Here is a 19217-nt window from a genome sequence, read left to right on the forward strand (position 1 = left end):
ACAAGATAATGATTCAATTCAATGTCGGCAATTAATTGGAGATGCGCATGGTCTTCGCACCGTAACCTTTGCAAGACAACTGCCTGGGAAACTTTATATTGAATTGCATTCCGTTGCGGCTTGTCGTTTTCCACAGATGTACTCGAGACTTTTCACGATTATGTATTGCAGAAAAAATAAATGTCTTGTTAATAAGCTATTCTTCATATATTGCATAAAGAAAGTTTGACAAGGAAAATGAAATTTGATATTTTATTTGTAAAAAATATGTGCATATACAATATCATAATATAAAATTAAAATTACAGAAATTTGTAGAGTTATAAATCATTTTCGAATCGCCAATAATTGATTCGCGATTTCATTTATTGAATTTTACATCTCGTATAATAATGAAAAACTAACGTTCATAGATCGAAATTTCAATTTATCACTTTATTCATTTATTTATCATTATTATTAATGCATTCTGCAAATAAAACAACATAATTAATGTAAGATTCTCAGCGCGAGAAGCATTTTATTTAATATACGTGTTTGCAAAAAGAATAATAATTGTTGGATATCGGCTGGCTGGCTGGCCAACGCGAGGATGGAGGTGGCTCTCGCCAAGTCACATCCCCGTCGTCGAAAGGTTCCTTTTACGTGGCCGACTATAAAGTTGTTCTGGTGACCGCGCGCCCGCCTCAGAAACACTCCACCCTTGAACGAATCGACCAGCTTTCTCGCCATGAAATTACACGTAAGTACAATCTTATTATGTTTTTTCCTAAATTCGAAAGTATCTGCTTCATATCGAAAAATAGAAAAACGATGTAAAATATATGCGCGTATTAATCGTGTTTCCTTTCGACGTGATGCAGTTGAGATGAAGTCGCGTGCGTTTAATCACATTGCATATGCAAATTATGAGTAATAACTTGTGACATGATTCGAAAATCGATCGTATCAAAGCTTCTGTTTTTTTTAGATACTTTTAAAATGATTAAAACGTATGAAATTTATTGCCATGTAAATCCCATAGATATGTATCTGTGTATATTTCGTAGAAATTATCTTCGCGCATCGAAGACAAAAAATGCGAAAACGCTTTGGAACATCGTGTGTACTTAATTAAACGCTTTGCGATGTGCTTCAAATAGTAATCGTATGTGATGATTTCATCAACATTTGCATATACTCTTTTGCATTACTCGTTTTTTATTTATTTTATTGCGTCTGCTTATAACCCTTATTTTTAATAAATATTAATAATTTCATAAAATTACGAATTTTTCTTTGCAGAATAAAATGATAGATTTTTATTTCAAATTTCTTTAATAATGTTATATTATTAAAACAAAGTTTTAATAATAAAATTCTTTATTTACTTTTTTGTTGAAATGTCATTTTATTTATTTTACTCATTTATTATTTTTGTATCACGCGAGCATGTTCACAAAAATTAAATATTTCTTCTAGAATTTTATTTACGCAAAATTCGAGAATAGAAAATCACTTATTTAACCAGAGATACTATCTCTTACACCGAAAAGTAACAAGCGTATAAGGAAATGACAAATATCGTGCATTTAATTGCATCTGATTGCAAGACCGGTGACGATTCGGAATGCCGCTTAATTACCGCAGTCACTGGCCGAGAATGTATTTCGCGAACCAATTATCAATTGGCGGATACGAGCAATCAAGATTTCGAAATCTTGTCGCAAGCTCACGAATCAAAGTTCCAACATGGAAAGTAATTCGTTCTGTCGATAATTCCTCCATGTAATTTATCTGATAAAAATCAAATCACGATGAAAGCTATTTACAGCACATCACAAGTATAAAAAATTATAAACAGAGCATCTGGTATATTTCAATTTTGGTTACAATCTCAATGTTTTCTCAAATTTTATTCTTCAATCTTAAATTTTATTCTTCAATCATATATCTGCCGGTTCAATTCTAAACCTATTTATTCCTAAAAATTATTATCTTTTTATATATTTTCTTAACATTATATTACACATTTAAACGACTTTTTTTTTATTTTGTCGAGTTTCCTACTTAATCAAGAAAACTCGCAGGTCTCAATAACCAGCATGCATGTCACGATTCGTGTCTCGCGAAGGGGGTTCCGCGTTCCGCGAAATAAAACTCGCGCGTGGAATTCATCGCGCGTATAATTCTGGAATGGTATTTCGTCCCGTGACAGCGCCGGTTGCGCACGAAGACATTTCCAAGCGAATTTAAGCTAATAGGAACTTGTTTTCTCGAATAATCGAGCCAAGCGTTCCTGTGGACGATTAAATATATACATACACATATATAAAATATCTTACTTTCTATCGATCGTGTAACTGTTACATTCGATCCTCTTGGTCGCGTCGTCTTACGACTCGCATCTTTTTTTTCTTCCACCTGTTTTTCTGTCTTGCGATCATGTTCGAGCTCGAGTGCGCCTTGCGATCGAGTATGTTAAACGTGCTCACCTTTTCCCGATTATCGTGACTACCGACTGATTAAAGATTCATGCACTCGCTGACTTTCGCTTCCCGCTTCCATATATGCAATATAGTACACGTCGTAAGATACTAGATTCAGGTTTAGTGCCACGCGTGTTAGATAATGATCATAGATTTGTCTGGTTATGAAATCAGCGAACTCGCTTAATATAATAGAGCAATGTAGATGTTTGAATGTAATTAATGTACATTTATTTATTTTATTATAATGATCGAATTAATATAATAACGAGAAGTATGGTTCGCCGAGCGTAATATTATTTCCTTTAACACAGCTATAGAAATTGTTAATATTTACTTGATAAATGATCTTATTTCATTTCTTTGTCTAATTAATTATTTTCTTTTTTTGTGTGCATAATATTTAGACTATTATATAACTTATTTAGCAATAATTTTCATTTTGAATAAATCGTAATGGCAGCATATATTATGCTATATTAAAATATATATTTGTATTAAATTCAATGTTATAGGTTTTATTGTTAGTGGCACTTCCTGTGTGCCTGGCTGAATTTTCAATCCAGGGGCCTAGCGACGGGCATCGACGGGCCCAGGGTCTTAAGTTCAGTGAAGAGAAAGGAATTGAATACACAGATGCAAGTGGTAAGCGCAGATAAATGATCTAATGCGACTTGGAAACATAAACGAAATAATACTTGTCTTTGTATTTTTAACATATTTTAAAGCATTTCAAAAGTTTGTCAATTTTGATGATTTTCAATCCAAGGTAAAAATTTATTTTCTTTTTATAGTTATTTATCTCAAGTTGTGAGATATCTTAATTTATAACTTCGAAGTTATACTACTATATTAAAAATCATATTTAATTTTCAAAAATGGCACACCCCTTTCAATAGATACATCCACAAGATATATAAATAAATATAGACTTGGCATTTCTTTATCTTTATGTTTTCTATATAATATCTTCGCGTGTTTTCGATTTTTAGAAGGAGGAGGTGCTGGAGACTTTACCATTCAAGGGGCGACCGACGGTAACACCAATTTCAGAATTCAAGGTGCTACGGATGGGCATTCAAACTTTGAGATTCAAGGGCCCACGGATGGTGGAGCGGCTACTTATTCTATACAAGGAGCGACCGATGGACATAGCCAGTCCATAATCCAGGGACCTTACGATGCTAATCAGGGTAACGCGAAGGCGCTCGAATACAACGATCCTAGCGGTACAGTAATAGCTTTACTATGTTATTTCATATATATATATATATAACAAACTAATCTGACATAGATGTATATCGAAAGGTTACAGAGTAAACTGGAGATCGTACGACCGTCAATCGCGTCCGCAAGCACAAGCGCAAGCGCAGGTACAACCGCAGTACGCAACGCAAGCCGCGGCACCAATTCAGCGTGCTGGACTTCGACACCGAGCACAACCACAACCACAACCGCAACTACAACCACAACCACAGCCACAGCCACAAGCAGAAGCCGCTCCATACTATAAACCTTACTCCAATGCACCGCAGCGGATCCAGCAACTGCTGCAGTTCCAACAGCAGATTCCATATGTTAATATAATTCCAGAACCATACAGGTATCAAGCAATGATGATATCTAATCATCTATCTACCTATATTTCTAATCAATTAAGTATCATTTTATCTTCTATTATTAAAAATATATGTAATATTATACCAGCGTCCATGCAAACCGAGATATGTAGTTCTAATCATCGACTGATTCATAGATTCGACGAGGAGGCCGCGGTAAAGGCTCAGGCCGAGCAAGTTCGAGAGCATCTCCGGCAGTTGGCTCAGGAAGCCGCGGCCGCACCTGCACCCGCGCCGGTGGCAGCACCCACGTATGCACCACCGGAACGGCGTCATAAGGTGTCGCGCGGTCAATCCAGAAGCAAACGTCAAACGCATCCTCAACAACAACAGCAGTACCGCAGGATATCCCAGCCGCCGGTGGAACCGCAGCCACAGTATTCGACCAATCTGCCGTCTCATCTACGTGAATTGCTCAACTACCAGGCGCAGATACCACATCACATTATCGCCAATCAGATTGTGTATCGTCCAGATAAACCATACGTGCCGCATCGCGTGGACCCGTTACAGCAGCAACCGATACAGCAACAACCGATACAGCAGCAACCGATACAGCAGCAACCGATACAGCAAGCGCAATACCAAGGTCAGGGTGGCGCTTATCAGACTCAGGCTTCGTACACGCAGGCTCGCATACAACCCGCGTATGATCCGGGCCAGCAGTATCAGCAGCAAGGGTACAATCAACAACTTGGGTACAATCAACAACAGCCTGGCATACGACCCGTCACCGAGAATCAGTACTGATTATTCATCAGGTGTATACGGTGATTACTGTGCTTTGTTTTTTTATCGGAGCGAAGTGGAAACTTAATTCTAGTAAATAGGAGACCGAGTTTTAATTTTAATACGAAAATATACGTTTAAATTTTTTAACTATTTATAATTATTGAAAACAAATTTTTTTGATTAATTCTGAAGTAGAGCAAAAAATTATTCTTCTTTTGCAAATGTGTCTGTTAATATCATAAGGAGAATTAAAGTTAAAGAGAAATAAAAAGTTATACAACAAATTTAATGAAAACTAATATTTTGAGATCTTTTAATAAAGTTTTTCTTGGTCTTCCTAGAATAAAGGTGTGATATGGAAAAATGATCTATTTAATGTAATAATTGTTATATAATAATAGGGATATCTATGTTTAAATAATACATGCGATAATTAATGCAATGTAAGAATTTTAATTTTTTTTACTGTTTAAGTTTGATACTATATAAAATAAATAAATATATATATATATATTTATTTTTTCTTATATATATTTTTTAAATTTATGGAAACATAAAATTTTGAGAGAAATGTTAAGATTATTTTACCTTTATTTTATTCCACTAATAAAAAATAATGTGCGGAAGCGTTTCATCGCGGCCTCCAATATTCCATGAACCTGTACTCGAGAAAGTATATTCTTACTGTGACCGGAAGTCTCGACATATCGAGGTCGAGATACAGCGCAAGTACCGTTCGAGAATCAACCTTTTTTTTGTGAGTCTTGCACAACGAAAGGAGAGTGCAATAGCAAAGCTAATCGTTACACACGAATGCATTAATGTACTGACAGGAATTCCGATATATATATATATATATATATATATATATATATATATATATAAGTATGTATGAAGTAAAAATATATATAAGATTTTATATATTTTTTTACGTTTTTGTATAAAATATTTACGAATATACTTTTGTTCCCTCAAAGTGCTTTCTTTGATTTTTAATTCATCAATTTATTACAATTATCAATTTAACAAATTTATTCATTGATAAATTGAAAACGATTATTACTTTCAACCTTATTAAATTAGAGATTGATGTATGAACTCTATAAGTATGCTTACACTTAATTTAAAATATAAAATTTTGTTCTCAATCTGTTTTAATCTATTCAACCTCAAATAACATAAGATATCTATTTAATAAATTTTAAGTAGGTTAATACACACACAAATTAAGTAAAAAAATACACGCACGTTAAATTCGTTCAAGAAATTATTTTACCTATCCATGATTTTTTACACGCATAGTCGTACAATTTTCCCAGTCATTAACATTCAGTTGAATTTTATTAAATCGAATTTATTACGCGCTTAATCGAGAATAGCCTCGCTAAATATAGCGTTAAATATAGTTAAGACATTGCAACAAATATTGAAAGTGGAATGCAGAATTCCTTACGCAATCGTATATATACTTGACTATAAGTATATACTCGACGATAAAATCACGATAGCTAATAATCAGGAACGAAAGCCGTTTTCACTACACAAGATCACACTCACCGGTTATGTTTAGCGACTTTTTTCGCAGGATATTAAATACAATATCTTTGAGTCTTGATCTTTTATAAAATAGCAGTGTTTAATATATTCTGACAAATCCAGCAGAAAGTTTTTGATGACAAACTTAATTTTATTACTGAAATATTAATAATGTCTCACTTTCTACATTATATTAATTTAAATATTTGCAACGACTATACATTATTTTTTCTCTCTTTTTCTTTCATGGTATTATCTTCAAAATCGTCATATGTATAGCATGTTGTTGCGTTATGCTGCAGCGATGCATTTAAACGGCTCTCGATTTATAACTTATGGCAAATACGGAAGCAGTGCGCTTTTCCTGTATCAGGATCGTTACGTGACTAGATACGATGTATATATATATATACATACACTATTCTTTCTTACGAAGTCGATATCTATTAACATGTAGCTCCACTTATTTATCAAACACGCGAAATGCCACGTTTCTATCGTGAGTCTGCGAGTAACCGATATGTACTCGCGATTATTAGTCTTCAAGTACACAATCGTGGGATGAATAGTCTTTAAAGATAGCTTCTGCGTACTTTATGATACAAGGCACGAATCATAATTATTCTCTGGAAACTAAGATATAAATAGTCGTTAAGAGAAAGATGATTGTAATTGTTTGTTAAATTGAAGAGAAGCAAAAAATCATAAGTCAAATATTAATTCTGAAAAATAGCTAAATATATCGAATTCTGAAAGCAAAACTTTCAAACTTTCTTTTGATATAGCATCGTTAATAAGATGATTATGTCGGTGAAATTTAAGTACAAGAATCTCATTAAATAAAAAAAATGATATTCATACATAGCTATGTATGTGTGGCATGCAACTAACTGTAGACAAACAAACAACTTTCAGGATTCGAAAATAATTGATGATATAGACAGCACGAAATTTTGGTTGTAAAATTTGACGTTTGATATAATTGCAAAAAAACGCGAGAGAAAAGAGATACGGTCGAATCACTTTCACGTAATGCTATCGCCGTAATCAATACGTAGTAATATATGTGGAATTACATAAACTAGGATATTAAACTGCATATGAAAGAAAGAAATTGCACTATGCTTTTGTTTTGTTATTTGAAAGTAGAGCCAGATACATCGTTTTCCATTTGATGTGCAATGGAAGTCGAAAATCTGATTGCTTATTTAAAAAATTTTTATTAAATTAATTATTTATTTTCTTTTTTTCATTATCTCACTTTGCGATCTTTTCCCGATTACTCTTTTAAAAAAACTCTTATTGTTGTTTTATTATAAAACGTACACTTTATTTTATTATTTATTATAGTAGTTTAATTATAATAATTATATTATTTATTATAATATAATATTTTTATAATACTTTAACTAAGGTTTTTTTATTAAATTACTTTTTGATTAAATTAATTTTAAATTAATTTGAAATTTTATTAATCTAAAATTGATACGTATGTATCAAATCTTTGATACAAATCTTTAACCAATGATTCTTCGTATTCCAAAGACTTTGCACACGAAGGAGAGATAGATATAGCCATGCTCCAATTTTTCTGTTACCACTTTACCGTCCCGATCACTTCCTGGCTCGCCGCAACTACGGTGGCATAGTATAGGGCGCGTTCGTTGGTTCGTTGCATCTGGTTACGTGACGCCAGGCGGGGTACCTGCACGCAAAAAAAATCGCTCGAAAGCCGAAGCCGACCAACTGTGAAAGCTGGTGGTGGACGCGACAACGTGGTTCGGCCCGCGACGGCTGGGGCCCATATAGAAGTGCATCGCGACGCTGTGGTCAGTTTTGTCTCGCCTCCCTCCGGATATCATCGTTCAGCATCATGAGATTCCTCGTAAGTTCCTTGAACGAGTCTTCGATCGCGATCGTTATCCTGAGCCCCGCGAATTTTTGCGGCGCGATACACGGGGAGAAAGTGCGATTAAAACCGTTCCGTGGAATGTCGATGCGAGTGCTCTCTTTTTGCTTTCAAATCTCGCATTTATCATCGTGATTTTATTATATACGCGTAATCGAGATAGAGAAAAAAGCGATAACGATTGCTCATTAATCGCGGTGTGAAGAATCTCGTGTTATGAGTATTTATTTCTGAATAGAAAAACTTGATAAAATCTAATGTAACATGTTTAATAGTCTGTTTTTCTTTTCCTCGTGAAAGTGATAATATTCGATGTATTACATCGTTGTAGATATAACATTATACATATGAAATACACTAAATCCTTTTTTATTTAAAATTTAAAAAAATGATTTTCCTTGACACAATTTTCTTATCAAAATTATTTTCTTGAATTAATTATAAATTGATGTTACTTTCTATCCGGGAAAAGTCGGATGCTAAATTTTAATTATAATCTAAAATCATGTATATAAAGATTACTCGCGTAAATTTATAAAAAAAAAATATATATATATATATATATATTTTATAAATTATATATATATATATATATATATATATATATAAATGAAAAATGAAGATATATATATATATATCTTCATTTGTCATTTCTTATCAAGGATATTTTATTTATCATTGTACGAAATCGTTGTAGACAGACACTCTGCCACGCTTGGAAAACTACACGTCCATTTCTTTATAATTATTACGATGAATCAAATTGAACTGATTTACATATGTAGCGATCAAGCTGGACTTATTATTACCTAGAAATGTGATTAATTCATATCTCGTGATACGAAACGGCATCAATACATTAATAATCGATATTTGCTGAAAATCTCATTTGCATTGCAAATCAGAATATTTCAGCTTTCTAAAATTACTTTGCAATATTTATCTTGTTTTATACATATATAGAAGTATGTATAAAAAATTGTGCATGCTTTCTCTTCTGATTTCGAGAAAATTATTTATGTAAAAAATGCATTCTTTTGTATCAAAAGATAGAAGTCTAAAATAGTTGCATTAAATAGTACGATTTTCTGTCATTTTTCAGTTTTTGATCCTCGCTATAACACCCGCGCTAGGAACGGAATTCCAAAGTAAGTAACAGTAATTTTGTAAACGTCACTTCTTAAGAATATACCTTTTGTATTTCAGAAATATATTTTATTCTATCGAGCTGTTAAATAATATAACAATAGATAAAAATGGTATACATAAAAAATTAATTTTTTGCCAATAACTATGCGATAACAGCATTTGTCTTAATTATTTTCAGGCCACATTCGGGAACGAAGACAAAATCATATACAGCAAGCTAATTACCGAAATTACAATCAAGCGCCGGCGGCAATCAGGCAAATATTGGCTGCTCAGCAGGCTCGCGATCCGATCGTACATCTTCCACCGCAACCGATACCGAATTTGGGACCTAACAAACCTATCGAGCCTCAATATGTAAGTCAATCCCAGCTGAGTCAATATCGGCCGCAAGTACAGGTCGGCCAACAACCTCAGCAGCCGACCTACAAGCAGATTCCCGTAAGACCGGCCCAGTATAATCCACCAGCCTCCGCTCAGCAACAATATAATTCACCAGCCCCTCTTCAACAACAATACAATCCGCAATATCGCACTAATTACGCACCGCAGCCGCAACTACAGCCGCAGCCGCAGCCGCAACCGCATCCGCAACAACAAATCGCTCAACCTAATTATCAATATTCTAGGAATCTGCCACCGCAACTTCAACAGCTTGTGCAGCTTCAGCAAAACTTGGGTAACGGAATTCCACACGGGCAACGTCAAGGATAATCAACCATTTCAATTAAGGCATCAAAGCAATGATATCGATATTGATATCGTTACATTTTTCATAAGATCATATTATTTCTCATGTATCCATTTCATTCATTCATCAATTCGTAACACGTTCGTAATCATTGACAGTGAAATGCGAGGGTATATACTTCGTAGCTGTTATTTGCTTTCGTAAATATATTTTATAAATGATATGTATGTGTCAAACTGCACTGAAAAATGTAGATTAAATATAAATTAAAAAAAAATATAAAAACTATTTTTTTTATCTTAATAATTATATATTAAAAAAAAGAATTAATCTCTATAAAGAAATTATCTCTATGTTTAATAATCTTTATTAGTAGTTTTTTTAATTCGTGTCATGTTTTTGTATTCATTTCATTCCATTCTGATTTCATATTATTTTATTTGTATTCCATAATAATATATATTTCATAATTGCACATTGATATTTTCATATATCGATTTATAAATTACAGAGTATATATACATTATGTGAAAAAAATTGTGAGGAGAAAAGTCTGCATAATAAATCTCACTCGATTTTCTCGACTTAAAAATTAAACGAATCGTCTTATTATTTAAAACTTAAGGTTACTACGCTGCTCGTTTATGTCAAATTAGGGACGCACGCTTGTCACTTAATTATGCACCCTTTTATCATCTATCGAACTTTCGAATCGAGACAACCATCGTATTTGTTAAAACCGAATCTTTTCCAATGAATGAATAAATCTGTCGACAACATATTTCTATCGATAAATGCAGTTAGAGCACACTCTCGTACTCATAATGCGTGGCATAACTCAGTCGGGAAATCCGAGGGTATCATCGCACCGATGGTTCCGCACAAGGGGCGTATCTGCACGTCACCACTCCGGCAGGACAGGCCGGAGAGATCACCCCCTTGTGCATCACCCCCTTCTTGCCGCCGTGACGGCGCGCACGGCGGGCGAATGCAAGTCTTCACTTCGCGCACCCCAGAGAGGCGCACGTACCGCAGTCACACCATCTCCCGCCCTAGCCCCTCTCGCACCAATTCTTACCTACGTGCATCCCGTGAATACGTGCCCCCTCGCCGACAAACAGGGAAGAGGATTAGCGAGTCCATTAAAGTCGCGGACTCTATTATCCGGAGGGCACAGCACGGTGACATCAACCGCTCCTCATTGGCGTAGACCATTTGCGAATCGAACATTAACTGCTTTGGCTTAAAAAGAGTCTATACATCTTTTCAAAGATGAAAATTTTAGTGGCTCTATAGTTTTTTCATTCAATATATTTTTATTTTATTTATATTGCAGAGAGAAATGTAATCATTATTCAAGCGGTTATATGTTGATTATATGTGCATCTAGAGAACCTATTTAGATAACAGACTTAATTTAATTTTATAACTTCTGTTTTCTATAATATTTTCATTTATTTACCGATGTCCGATCGAATTTTGCGTAGTAAAAGTACAATAGAATTGTATGATGAAAGCGGCGTGATGTTTAAAGAAGATTGGAAAACGCACGATTGTCGGAAAAGATCCATGAAAAAAATCGACGCCACTGGAGGGGGGAGGGTGGTCATAGAGGCAAATTACAAAGGGAGGATTACCGGCAGCTGGGCTACCAGGCAACCATCTCTCTTCTCGAGCTCCCGCTCGAGCAAGCGGGCCATCCACGTCGTTCGAGAGCTCTTTGTCCTTCGACGCATTGGTAACATAATTATCGGAGTTATAGCAAGCCAAAACCCAAGCCGCACCTAAAAGGGATGATGAGCGGTTAGCGCTGCAACACCACGTGTACGCGCGCGCACGTGGAATGCGTCTAAACATTGACAATTTATCGGCGAAACTGCGCGATCAAATTTAACAATCTGTAGGATGTATTCTTAAAATTCTTCTCGCTAAATATAAAGAATATCTAATAATGTTCTTTTTCCTGCAAATTTAAATTACAAATTTAATTTTATTTAATTAATATATAGAGTAACATATGTTCTCTCTATATATATATATATTTTTTAGCTCATATTTATTAGCGATTTATTCTTTATTTACTGTGATTAAGAAAAAGTAAAAGAATGATATGTCAAGCATTTACTTTTATTTTATTTACACGATTTTACAGATCATAAACTTTATTACATAATATAATATCGTGTTCCATGAGTATATATAATATATGTGTGAATAGAATAAATCTCAATACTTAAATAAGAATGTGAATGTTATACTTGAATATTAGATAAAGTCAAATATATTTAAAAAACCGGATTTGAAGGGTCAGATGTTTAATATTCACAGGCACAAAAAACGTCAAAGCAGAAGTAAAAACGTTTCTTAGTGCAGAAGAAAAAACGTTACGATAACTACATACTTAGACGGAACCAGCTGGTGAAATGCGGTTGAAATTAAGTGCAACGTCTAGCAACTCATTTCGCAGATATTAGAACGCAATTTTCTTTGCATGCCTTTTGTACAGCTAATTACAAGACTAATAAGATGTAGGTCCTGACTCGTTAAAACGCACGTGTTTTATCTGCGGATTTTGCAATCCGTGTCATTAGGTGTCACGTTTCTTTCGACGAGGCAACACGAGGAAAAAGAGAGAGGAAATTGACTTTCATGATCAGAAATATTTTATCTACGTAATTTCGATCATGCAATACCTATAGTGCAAGTTTTTTACATTTTCAATTATTTACGACTTTTTTGATTAATTTGAGTTGATGCTTCTTTTACAATATCATCGTAATATTAATACTATTATAAGCGATTGAAGATGTTGTACACTCTTTTGCGAGATGAGCATTATTGCGTTCAATTTGAACGTTATTTAATTTAAAAAGATTTTAATAACATTTTTTACATTTGACAATCAATAGTCTGACAGGATTAAAAAATCTAATTAATTTAACATCTGAAAAGAATGAGACAACTATCGATAATATTCTATATATTCGACACATTTGGAAATTGCAATGTGCAATCTAATATTATCTCAAGACGCATTACTGCAATCCATCGAACCATTTCTCAAGCAAATCTTATAATTATTCTTTTTCCAACTATACAAAAGTCGATATTTTCAAAAGATAAAGATGCACACAGTCTTAACTTTTTATATAAATAATATATAATAAATACGTATAGTAATAAATAAATATATCTATAAAATATTATAATAAATAAAATTATGAAAAAAGAAAGAGTTAAGATATATAAGTATGATACGTGTTTATGTAATTTATATTTGAGATATTTTGCCGTGGAATCGTTTTACATAATATTAGATAACATTTAAATTATTATTATGTCAATACAATATATTCTGATATATTTCTTGGCTCCAAAGATATTTTAAATCTCAATTAATTTTAATAGTTTGAGGACATTGTTTTGGAATTCAATGCGTAATTTATTATCAATTTTTTAATATTGCAAGAGATATATAATTTTAAGAAATCTTTTTACAGCTCGGTTTTACAGTTATTCCTTTCGAAATATCACGAACGGAGCAAACTTTCGTAACAGTTCGAAAGGACATAAGGAGCGTGTGAAACGGGTTGTGGTCTGCCAGAGTGATTCCAATAATTGCGCTTAATCCTTAGGGTGGCGGCACGCGGCCGACAATCGTCAACGTGTCCCTATCAACCCTCTCTCTTTCTCACTTCGCCTCTCTCGACTACTTTCTCCCACTACTACCGGTTTACCCAGATTCCCTTCAAAAGTGTGTTAGCGATGATTATGACGGGATTTATTTCAATAACATAGACACGCCGCGTTTCTGTTTATTATAACAGATACTCGTCCCACGTGGAATATTTTACTTGTCACCAGCAAACAGTCAAGAATGTTATCATGACGGATTTTCGTATCGTACATACAAAATAATTAACTCATTCGTATTTTTCTTTAGATATAATTTTTCATATTTAAAACTGTAAAATATAAACGTTTCTCACAGCCTCTCAATAATCTCTTTTCAGGATCGTATCTTTATTTATTAAGAGATAAATCCACGCACGGTTAACTCGACATTGATCTCAGCAATTTTATTGAGTTGACGAGCGATGTTGTCAGCTGAACAATGAATAGCAAAACGCTCGCGGGTAGAGGAACGCTGTGAGATTTTATTGGACCCTGATCTTTAGCAAAACTACTGACCCTGTTCCAAGTCCGTGATACTATTGTGAGGAGAAGCCAGACCGGAAAAATCCAGCATGGCCGACTAATGGTAGTGGCCAATCGCTGCACTTCTCATGACAGCTGCGCATCCCTCGAAAACTCGCTCGCTCGATCATCCCTCTCTCCGCTAGCAACCGAGACATAGTACAGTCGGGGCCCTAACTTTCTGATTTTTGCCTTACGAAGTCAGCCATTGTGAAAGGGGCCCGTTCGCCCGAGTATCGAGCTGACGTGTGTGAGTCTTCGTGTGGTCTTAAGTCGCGTCGTCCTCATCGTAGCTGGTCTCATAATTGTCTGTCGCACACACGTGCTTTTTAGCGACTTAAATGCACGCCGAACACTAGGGGGATAGTCCTTTGAACATCAATGTCGCAACATACAGGGAGAAAGAATATTTCTGAAAAGACGTCATGGTATCGTGTGACGTTTCTAGTCCACATGCGAAATAAAAGTGCACGTTGTCAGGTTTTTATTTTAAAACGTCGATATATTTTCATTTTAAACTTTTTTTAGAAATATAAGAAATGATTAAAGCTTCTTTTATGCGTCCTTTTTTGCATAAAATTTTTAAAGAAGATTTAATGCTCATTCAACTCTTACATTCATATATTTCTTTCAAAAGAAAAACTGGACAAAAGATGTATTAAAAGTTTGAAAAAAAGTATTATAGAAAATAATATTGAATAGATGATTTTTCGTTACGACTCCGAACAAATAACTTTTAAATTCTCTTCAAACTATTTTGACATTTTTAACAGTCTTTCTCTTTTCTTGTCTCTGATATCTTTCTCCGAAAAAAATCTACAATGGCAGCAAGAGTAATAAAGGCTGTATGTCGGAGTAAGTTGTTGTTTCCGATAAAATAAGGTGAATTCTTTTTTTTTGTTAGTCAAACCCCTTTGTATTATCTTTTTTTTCTTTAAGTGACGTCATTTCCGCCATTTTTGTTATTCTCTTTGTATACGGTTTTAGTTCTTAATTTCATATAAGGATCGGACTTTATTAAAAACTTTTAGTTAATGCGAAGAGATTACACTGCATCGTCCTAACTATCCTAAACATTGCATCAGGTGAAGCAGGTATTCTTTCGAACCCCCGCAGAGTACTTTAATACAGTTTTAACAAGAGCCATGCGGTGCACATTATCGATGCGTAGCATTAAGCACTGTGTGCAAGCTTCGAATTTCTTTCAATTACCAATTTGCTAATCTTAATCTTTTCATGTTTATTCTCCCATTCCTAATCTTTTATTCTATTTTATTATATTTTTCTATTTTATTTTATTATAACCTTTATTCTTAATCTTCTATTCCTATTTTTCTATTCTTAACTTTTTTTTTCAAAAATTCCAGATCAGATCATTATTAATCTAGAAGAATATATGTATATCAAAACATTTTTAATTAGCTTAAGTTTTATTAATTGAATTATATGAAAAATTTTCAAAAATTAAATATAAAATAAAAATAAAATTATAAGTAAATAAAAGTAAAATTATAAAAAAATAAAATGTCTTATATTAAAAAATTTTACAATTAGCATTTTAATTTTTCTCATCTTCGACTTTTTTAATCGATTGAGAAATATTATACTTAATTTACTTCAGTTAGAGATCTTGATTATGTTATTTATATATTTTATTATCTTGCTCTGATATTTACTTCCGTAAAATCATGTGAGATAATTATGATAGAATTTCATAATTAGCATACTGGATATTGAAAACGTCGCGCTATGTAATGCACTGATACAACCTGTTTATACAGAAAAAATATCTCTGCTTTTTATGACATTATGTAAGTTAAATATATAAATCAAAGATCAGAAAATTTTATCCATTTAAACATATACATACGTATATACATATATATATATATATATATATATATATATAATAAATATAGTTAATAAATAAATATATATATATACAAAAAAAATGTTTAAAAAATTTACAATATGTTGAAAAAATAAATGATTAGAAAATAATTCGTTTAATGACTAATATATTTGTCTTTAATATTTAAACTTAAACAGTTTTTATTTTCTTTTTATGTATCCAATCCCAAGAGATTTGAATTAAATATAATAAAAGAAATCTCAGATAATTCGAATAACTCGAGTTCTCTACTCCCACATTCTATTGTGAATTCCTAACTGTTACCTGTAAAATTTTGAAAACTAGTAGTTCAGTACATAATGGATGTCTAATAATAATGTATCTAATGTAATATACATGTATCTAATGTATACATTAATTTCATAATTACATATATTTTTATATGTTTTAACTAACTAACTAATTTTTATATGTTTTAACTCTATTTTTTCAATATATACGTGTACTTTTTGACATTTATGGAATAAAATTGACACAGATGTTTCGAAATACTTTGCGCACAGAGATTTCTACCGTTCTCTTGGCAAATCGCATCGAGCAATGAGGGAAGCCGACAGCTGGGAACGTTCCCGCGACTCTAACACGGCTTTTCGCGAGTCGGCTCTCCCGCAATTCAGAGCCACTGGCTGCTTGAATTTAGCGCATCCGTTGTAAGAGCAAGCACCCCGTATTACGTTTCTCGCTCGGTGAAACGAATATTTGCACGTGCCGGGCGTCTCCTCGCGTCAGGAATTTAATAAAGAGCGAAGCCGCGCCGAGAGATCCGAGAGGTGGGCCCGAATGCGTTACGTTGCGTTGAGTTGCTTTACGCGCGTGCATTTGTGTTTTAATCGTGCCACTAGGAAACGACGACGACGACAACAATCTCACTCCGTTGATTCGCTTCCTCCCTTTCCTCTCACGTAGGCCCACTTACTAGTCACCCTTCTTTTACCACCCCCGTCACTTCTCGGCGCAACAACCACCGCGCTCCTGTAAAATGCTATCCTACCCCCTATTGTCGCTTCCCGCCGCCGATGCGTCCATTATGTCTACTTGGCTGATGGGAACAGATTATGTTGGTCGCTGTCATTGAGGGGCTCATCACCGTGCCTGACACTGATGCCCGCGGCACGATGGAGGGTAGAATGCCAGCTAGACGCATGCTTATTGTCCGAATAAATTATATCGGGGGCAAGCTTTCTTCAACGGCACGGGTTGTGTTCGATTTGCACCGAGCTATTTCTGTGTTTTTGTCGTGCCAGAGTGCTACTGGTATGAAACTGACAATGAGTAAAGATTGATGTTAATGTGATAATGAGTTAACATATTTTTTACTAAGAACTTGAAAATTATATGTATATTTAATGTATTATATACATCATATATTATATATTCATGTATCTCAAACTTGAAGAAATTTAAAACACTTGGATTAATTTATTCTAATTTTTATAAAAATTAGAATGATAATAGGATCAATGTTATACTGTGCGATATCTCCATTAGAAGAAAAACTGCATTAAATATAATAATATTATATACGAAAATATAGATTTGAAACGTTAGGATCAGATGTGCCTGTAAAGGGTGTAATTATGCTGAGAACTTGGGGAAACATCCCACTATGGCGTAACGTGAATTTATCCGGGATCACATGTTCGCTAATTGGCTACAATAGCGGTCGCATATGAAGCGCGTTTTCTATTTTGTTACCTCAAAACAAAGCCAACAAAGGCGTACAAAGCAAAGCGCGATCCATGAGAGGTCACTTGAACAGCATCGACGCGGTCTCTCCGGGCCTTTTTCTCTTTCTCTCTCTCTCTCTCTCTCTTTCTCTCGTCATTCTCTCTAACTTTCGAGGATCGGCGACGAAAGATCGAGATTGTAACATATAGTCGAGTGCTCTTTGTATGAGCACTGGTCGCCGCCATGGGGTGCAATTACATCGTAGACCCATTGTCACCCCCAATCACGTTTTGTTACTGTTATTTATGGCTATATACCTTCAGAAAAGATCGCGGTGGATGCGAGCAATGGGAGATCGAAGGTATTATTCGCCGGAATGAGCCGCGTCTCGATTTGTGCGGCGTGTTTTCATCGTGACACAGCAAGGTGCTACTTGATATTTTATCGGTGGGAACCACTTGCACACGCATACGCACTAACCAGTCGCCAATGGAATGCGTCAATAATCTTTTTAAAATTTTATAGAAGTCATCAAAATCCACAGATTTCGTGGATTCTTTCGATTTAAAATTAGTTCTCCGCTTTTTAAAATATTATGAAATTTACATGAGACTCATGGTAACACTTTGAAGATTTATATAAAAATGTAAACGCTGGATATGATCGCGAGATATACTCTTATTGCATATATTAAAAAATTAATAACGTCATGTACACATTTACACATCTATGTGTCTGTTAGCTCTAACAATTTTTATTTTAACCAGAGAAATTCCACAGCATCGGGCTATATAACCTTGTGACGTTACAATGCAGTTCTGTTACCATCATTGTTACAATCGTTGCCGTCGGAGTGGCTCGTCATCGTTGAGAAGTTCCGGAATTATTATTCATTCGTCCGGAAACGTTACAGTGTTACTTACTGAAGAGCGTTGGCCTCCTCGACTACAAGAGCAGGCACCCCTTCAGAGGCAAAGGGAGAGCGAGCGAGTTCTCCCTTTCTCTTTTGCTGGCAGACACTTTGTGCGGGAAATGGTAACATACGGTAGGCTTGAGGGCTTTATTAAATCGAGATGTTAATTGGGCGCCGTGATATCGCTCCTCTCCGTTTCTCTTGAGCGTTCGCACACTCTTCATCGTTCACAAAGTGTTTGGCAATTTGTGTAACTGCGGTGATCCCACATTTTGATAAAATATTACATGTAGCAAGTAATTGTATTATTTTTATTTAAGTTAAATTATTTTTTAAAGTAATAAAATATTTGTTCTTTTCTCTCTATTTCTTTCTGTGATAAAAAAAAAAACAAATTTGTAATATATACACGTGTAATATATA

At 34.2% G+C, this 19217-nt stretch overlaps 2 protein-coding genes across 2 annotated transcripts; both read left to right on the forward strand.

Moving 5' to 3' along the window:
• Positions 1-644: 644 nt before the first annotated feature.
• On the forward strand, positions 645-5027 carry LOC140675120 (uncharacterized). Its single transcript, XM_072909197.1, has 5 exons — positions 645-742; positions 2984-3113; positions 3461-3697; positions 3777-4071; positions 4225-5027. Exons 1-5 carry the CDS (start codon positions 731-733, stop codon positions 4835-4837), a joined length of 1287 nt encoding a protein of 428 aa, XP_072765298.1. The 5' UTR covers positions 645-730; the 3' UTR covers positions 4838-5027.
• A 3050-nt stretch (positions 5028-8077) lies between these two features.
• Positions 8078-10340, forward strand: LOC140675229 (uncharacterized). Its single transcript, XM_072909456.1, has 3 exons — positions 8078-8240; positions 9367-9412; positions 9592-10340. Exons 1-3 carry the CDS (start codon positions 8229-8231, stop codon positions 10125-10127), a joined length of 594 nt encoding a protein of 197 aa, XP_072765557.1. The 5' UTR covers positions 8078-8228; the 3' UTR covers positions 10128-10340.
• Positions 10341-19217: the final 8877 nt, after the last annotated feature.

This window comes from Anoplolepis gracilipes, chromosome 17 (assembly GCF_047496725.1).
Source record: "Anoplolepis gracilipes chromosome 17, ASM4749672v1, whole genome shotgun sequence".
NCBI classification, from domain to species: domain Eukaryota; kingdom Metazoa; phylum Arthropoda; class Insecta; order Hymenoptera; family Formicidae; genus Anoplolepis; species Anoplolepis gracilipes.

Coding starts and splice junctions, on each gene's coding strand:
- LOC140675120 (XM_072909197.1), top strand. Junction 3,114..3,460: donor TGAATACACAGATGCAAGTG/GTAAGCGCAGAT, acceptor TTCGATTTTTAG/AAGGAGGAGGTGCTGGAGAC. Junction 3,698..3,776: donor CGAATACAACGATCCTAGCG/GTACAGTAATAG, acceptor GTATATCGAAAG/GTTACAGAGTAAACTGGAGA.
- LOC140675229 (XM_072909456.1), top strand. Junction 9,413..9,591: donor GCTAGGAACGGAATTCCAAA/GTAAGTAACAGT, acceptor AATTATTTTCAG/GCCACATTCGGGAACGAAGA.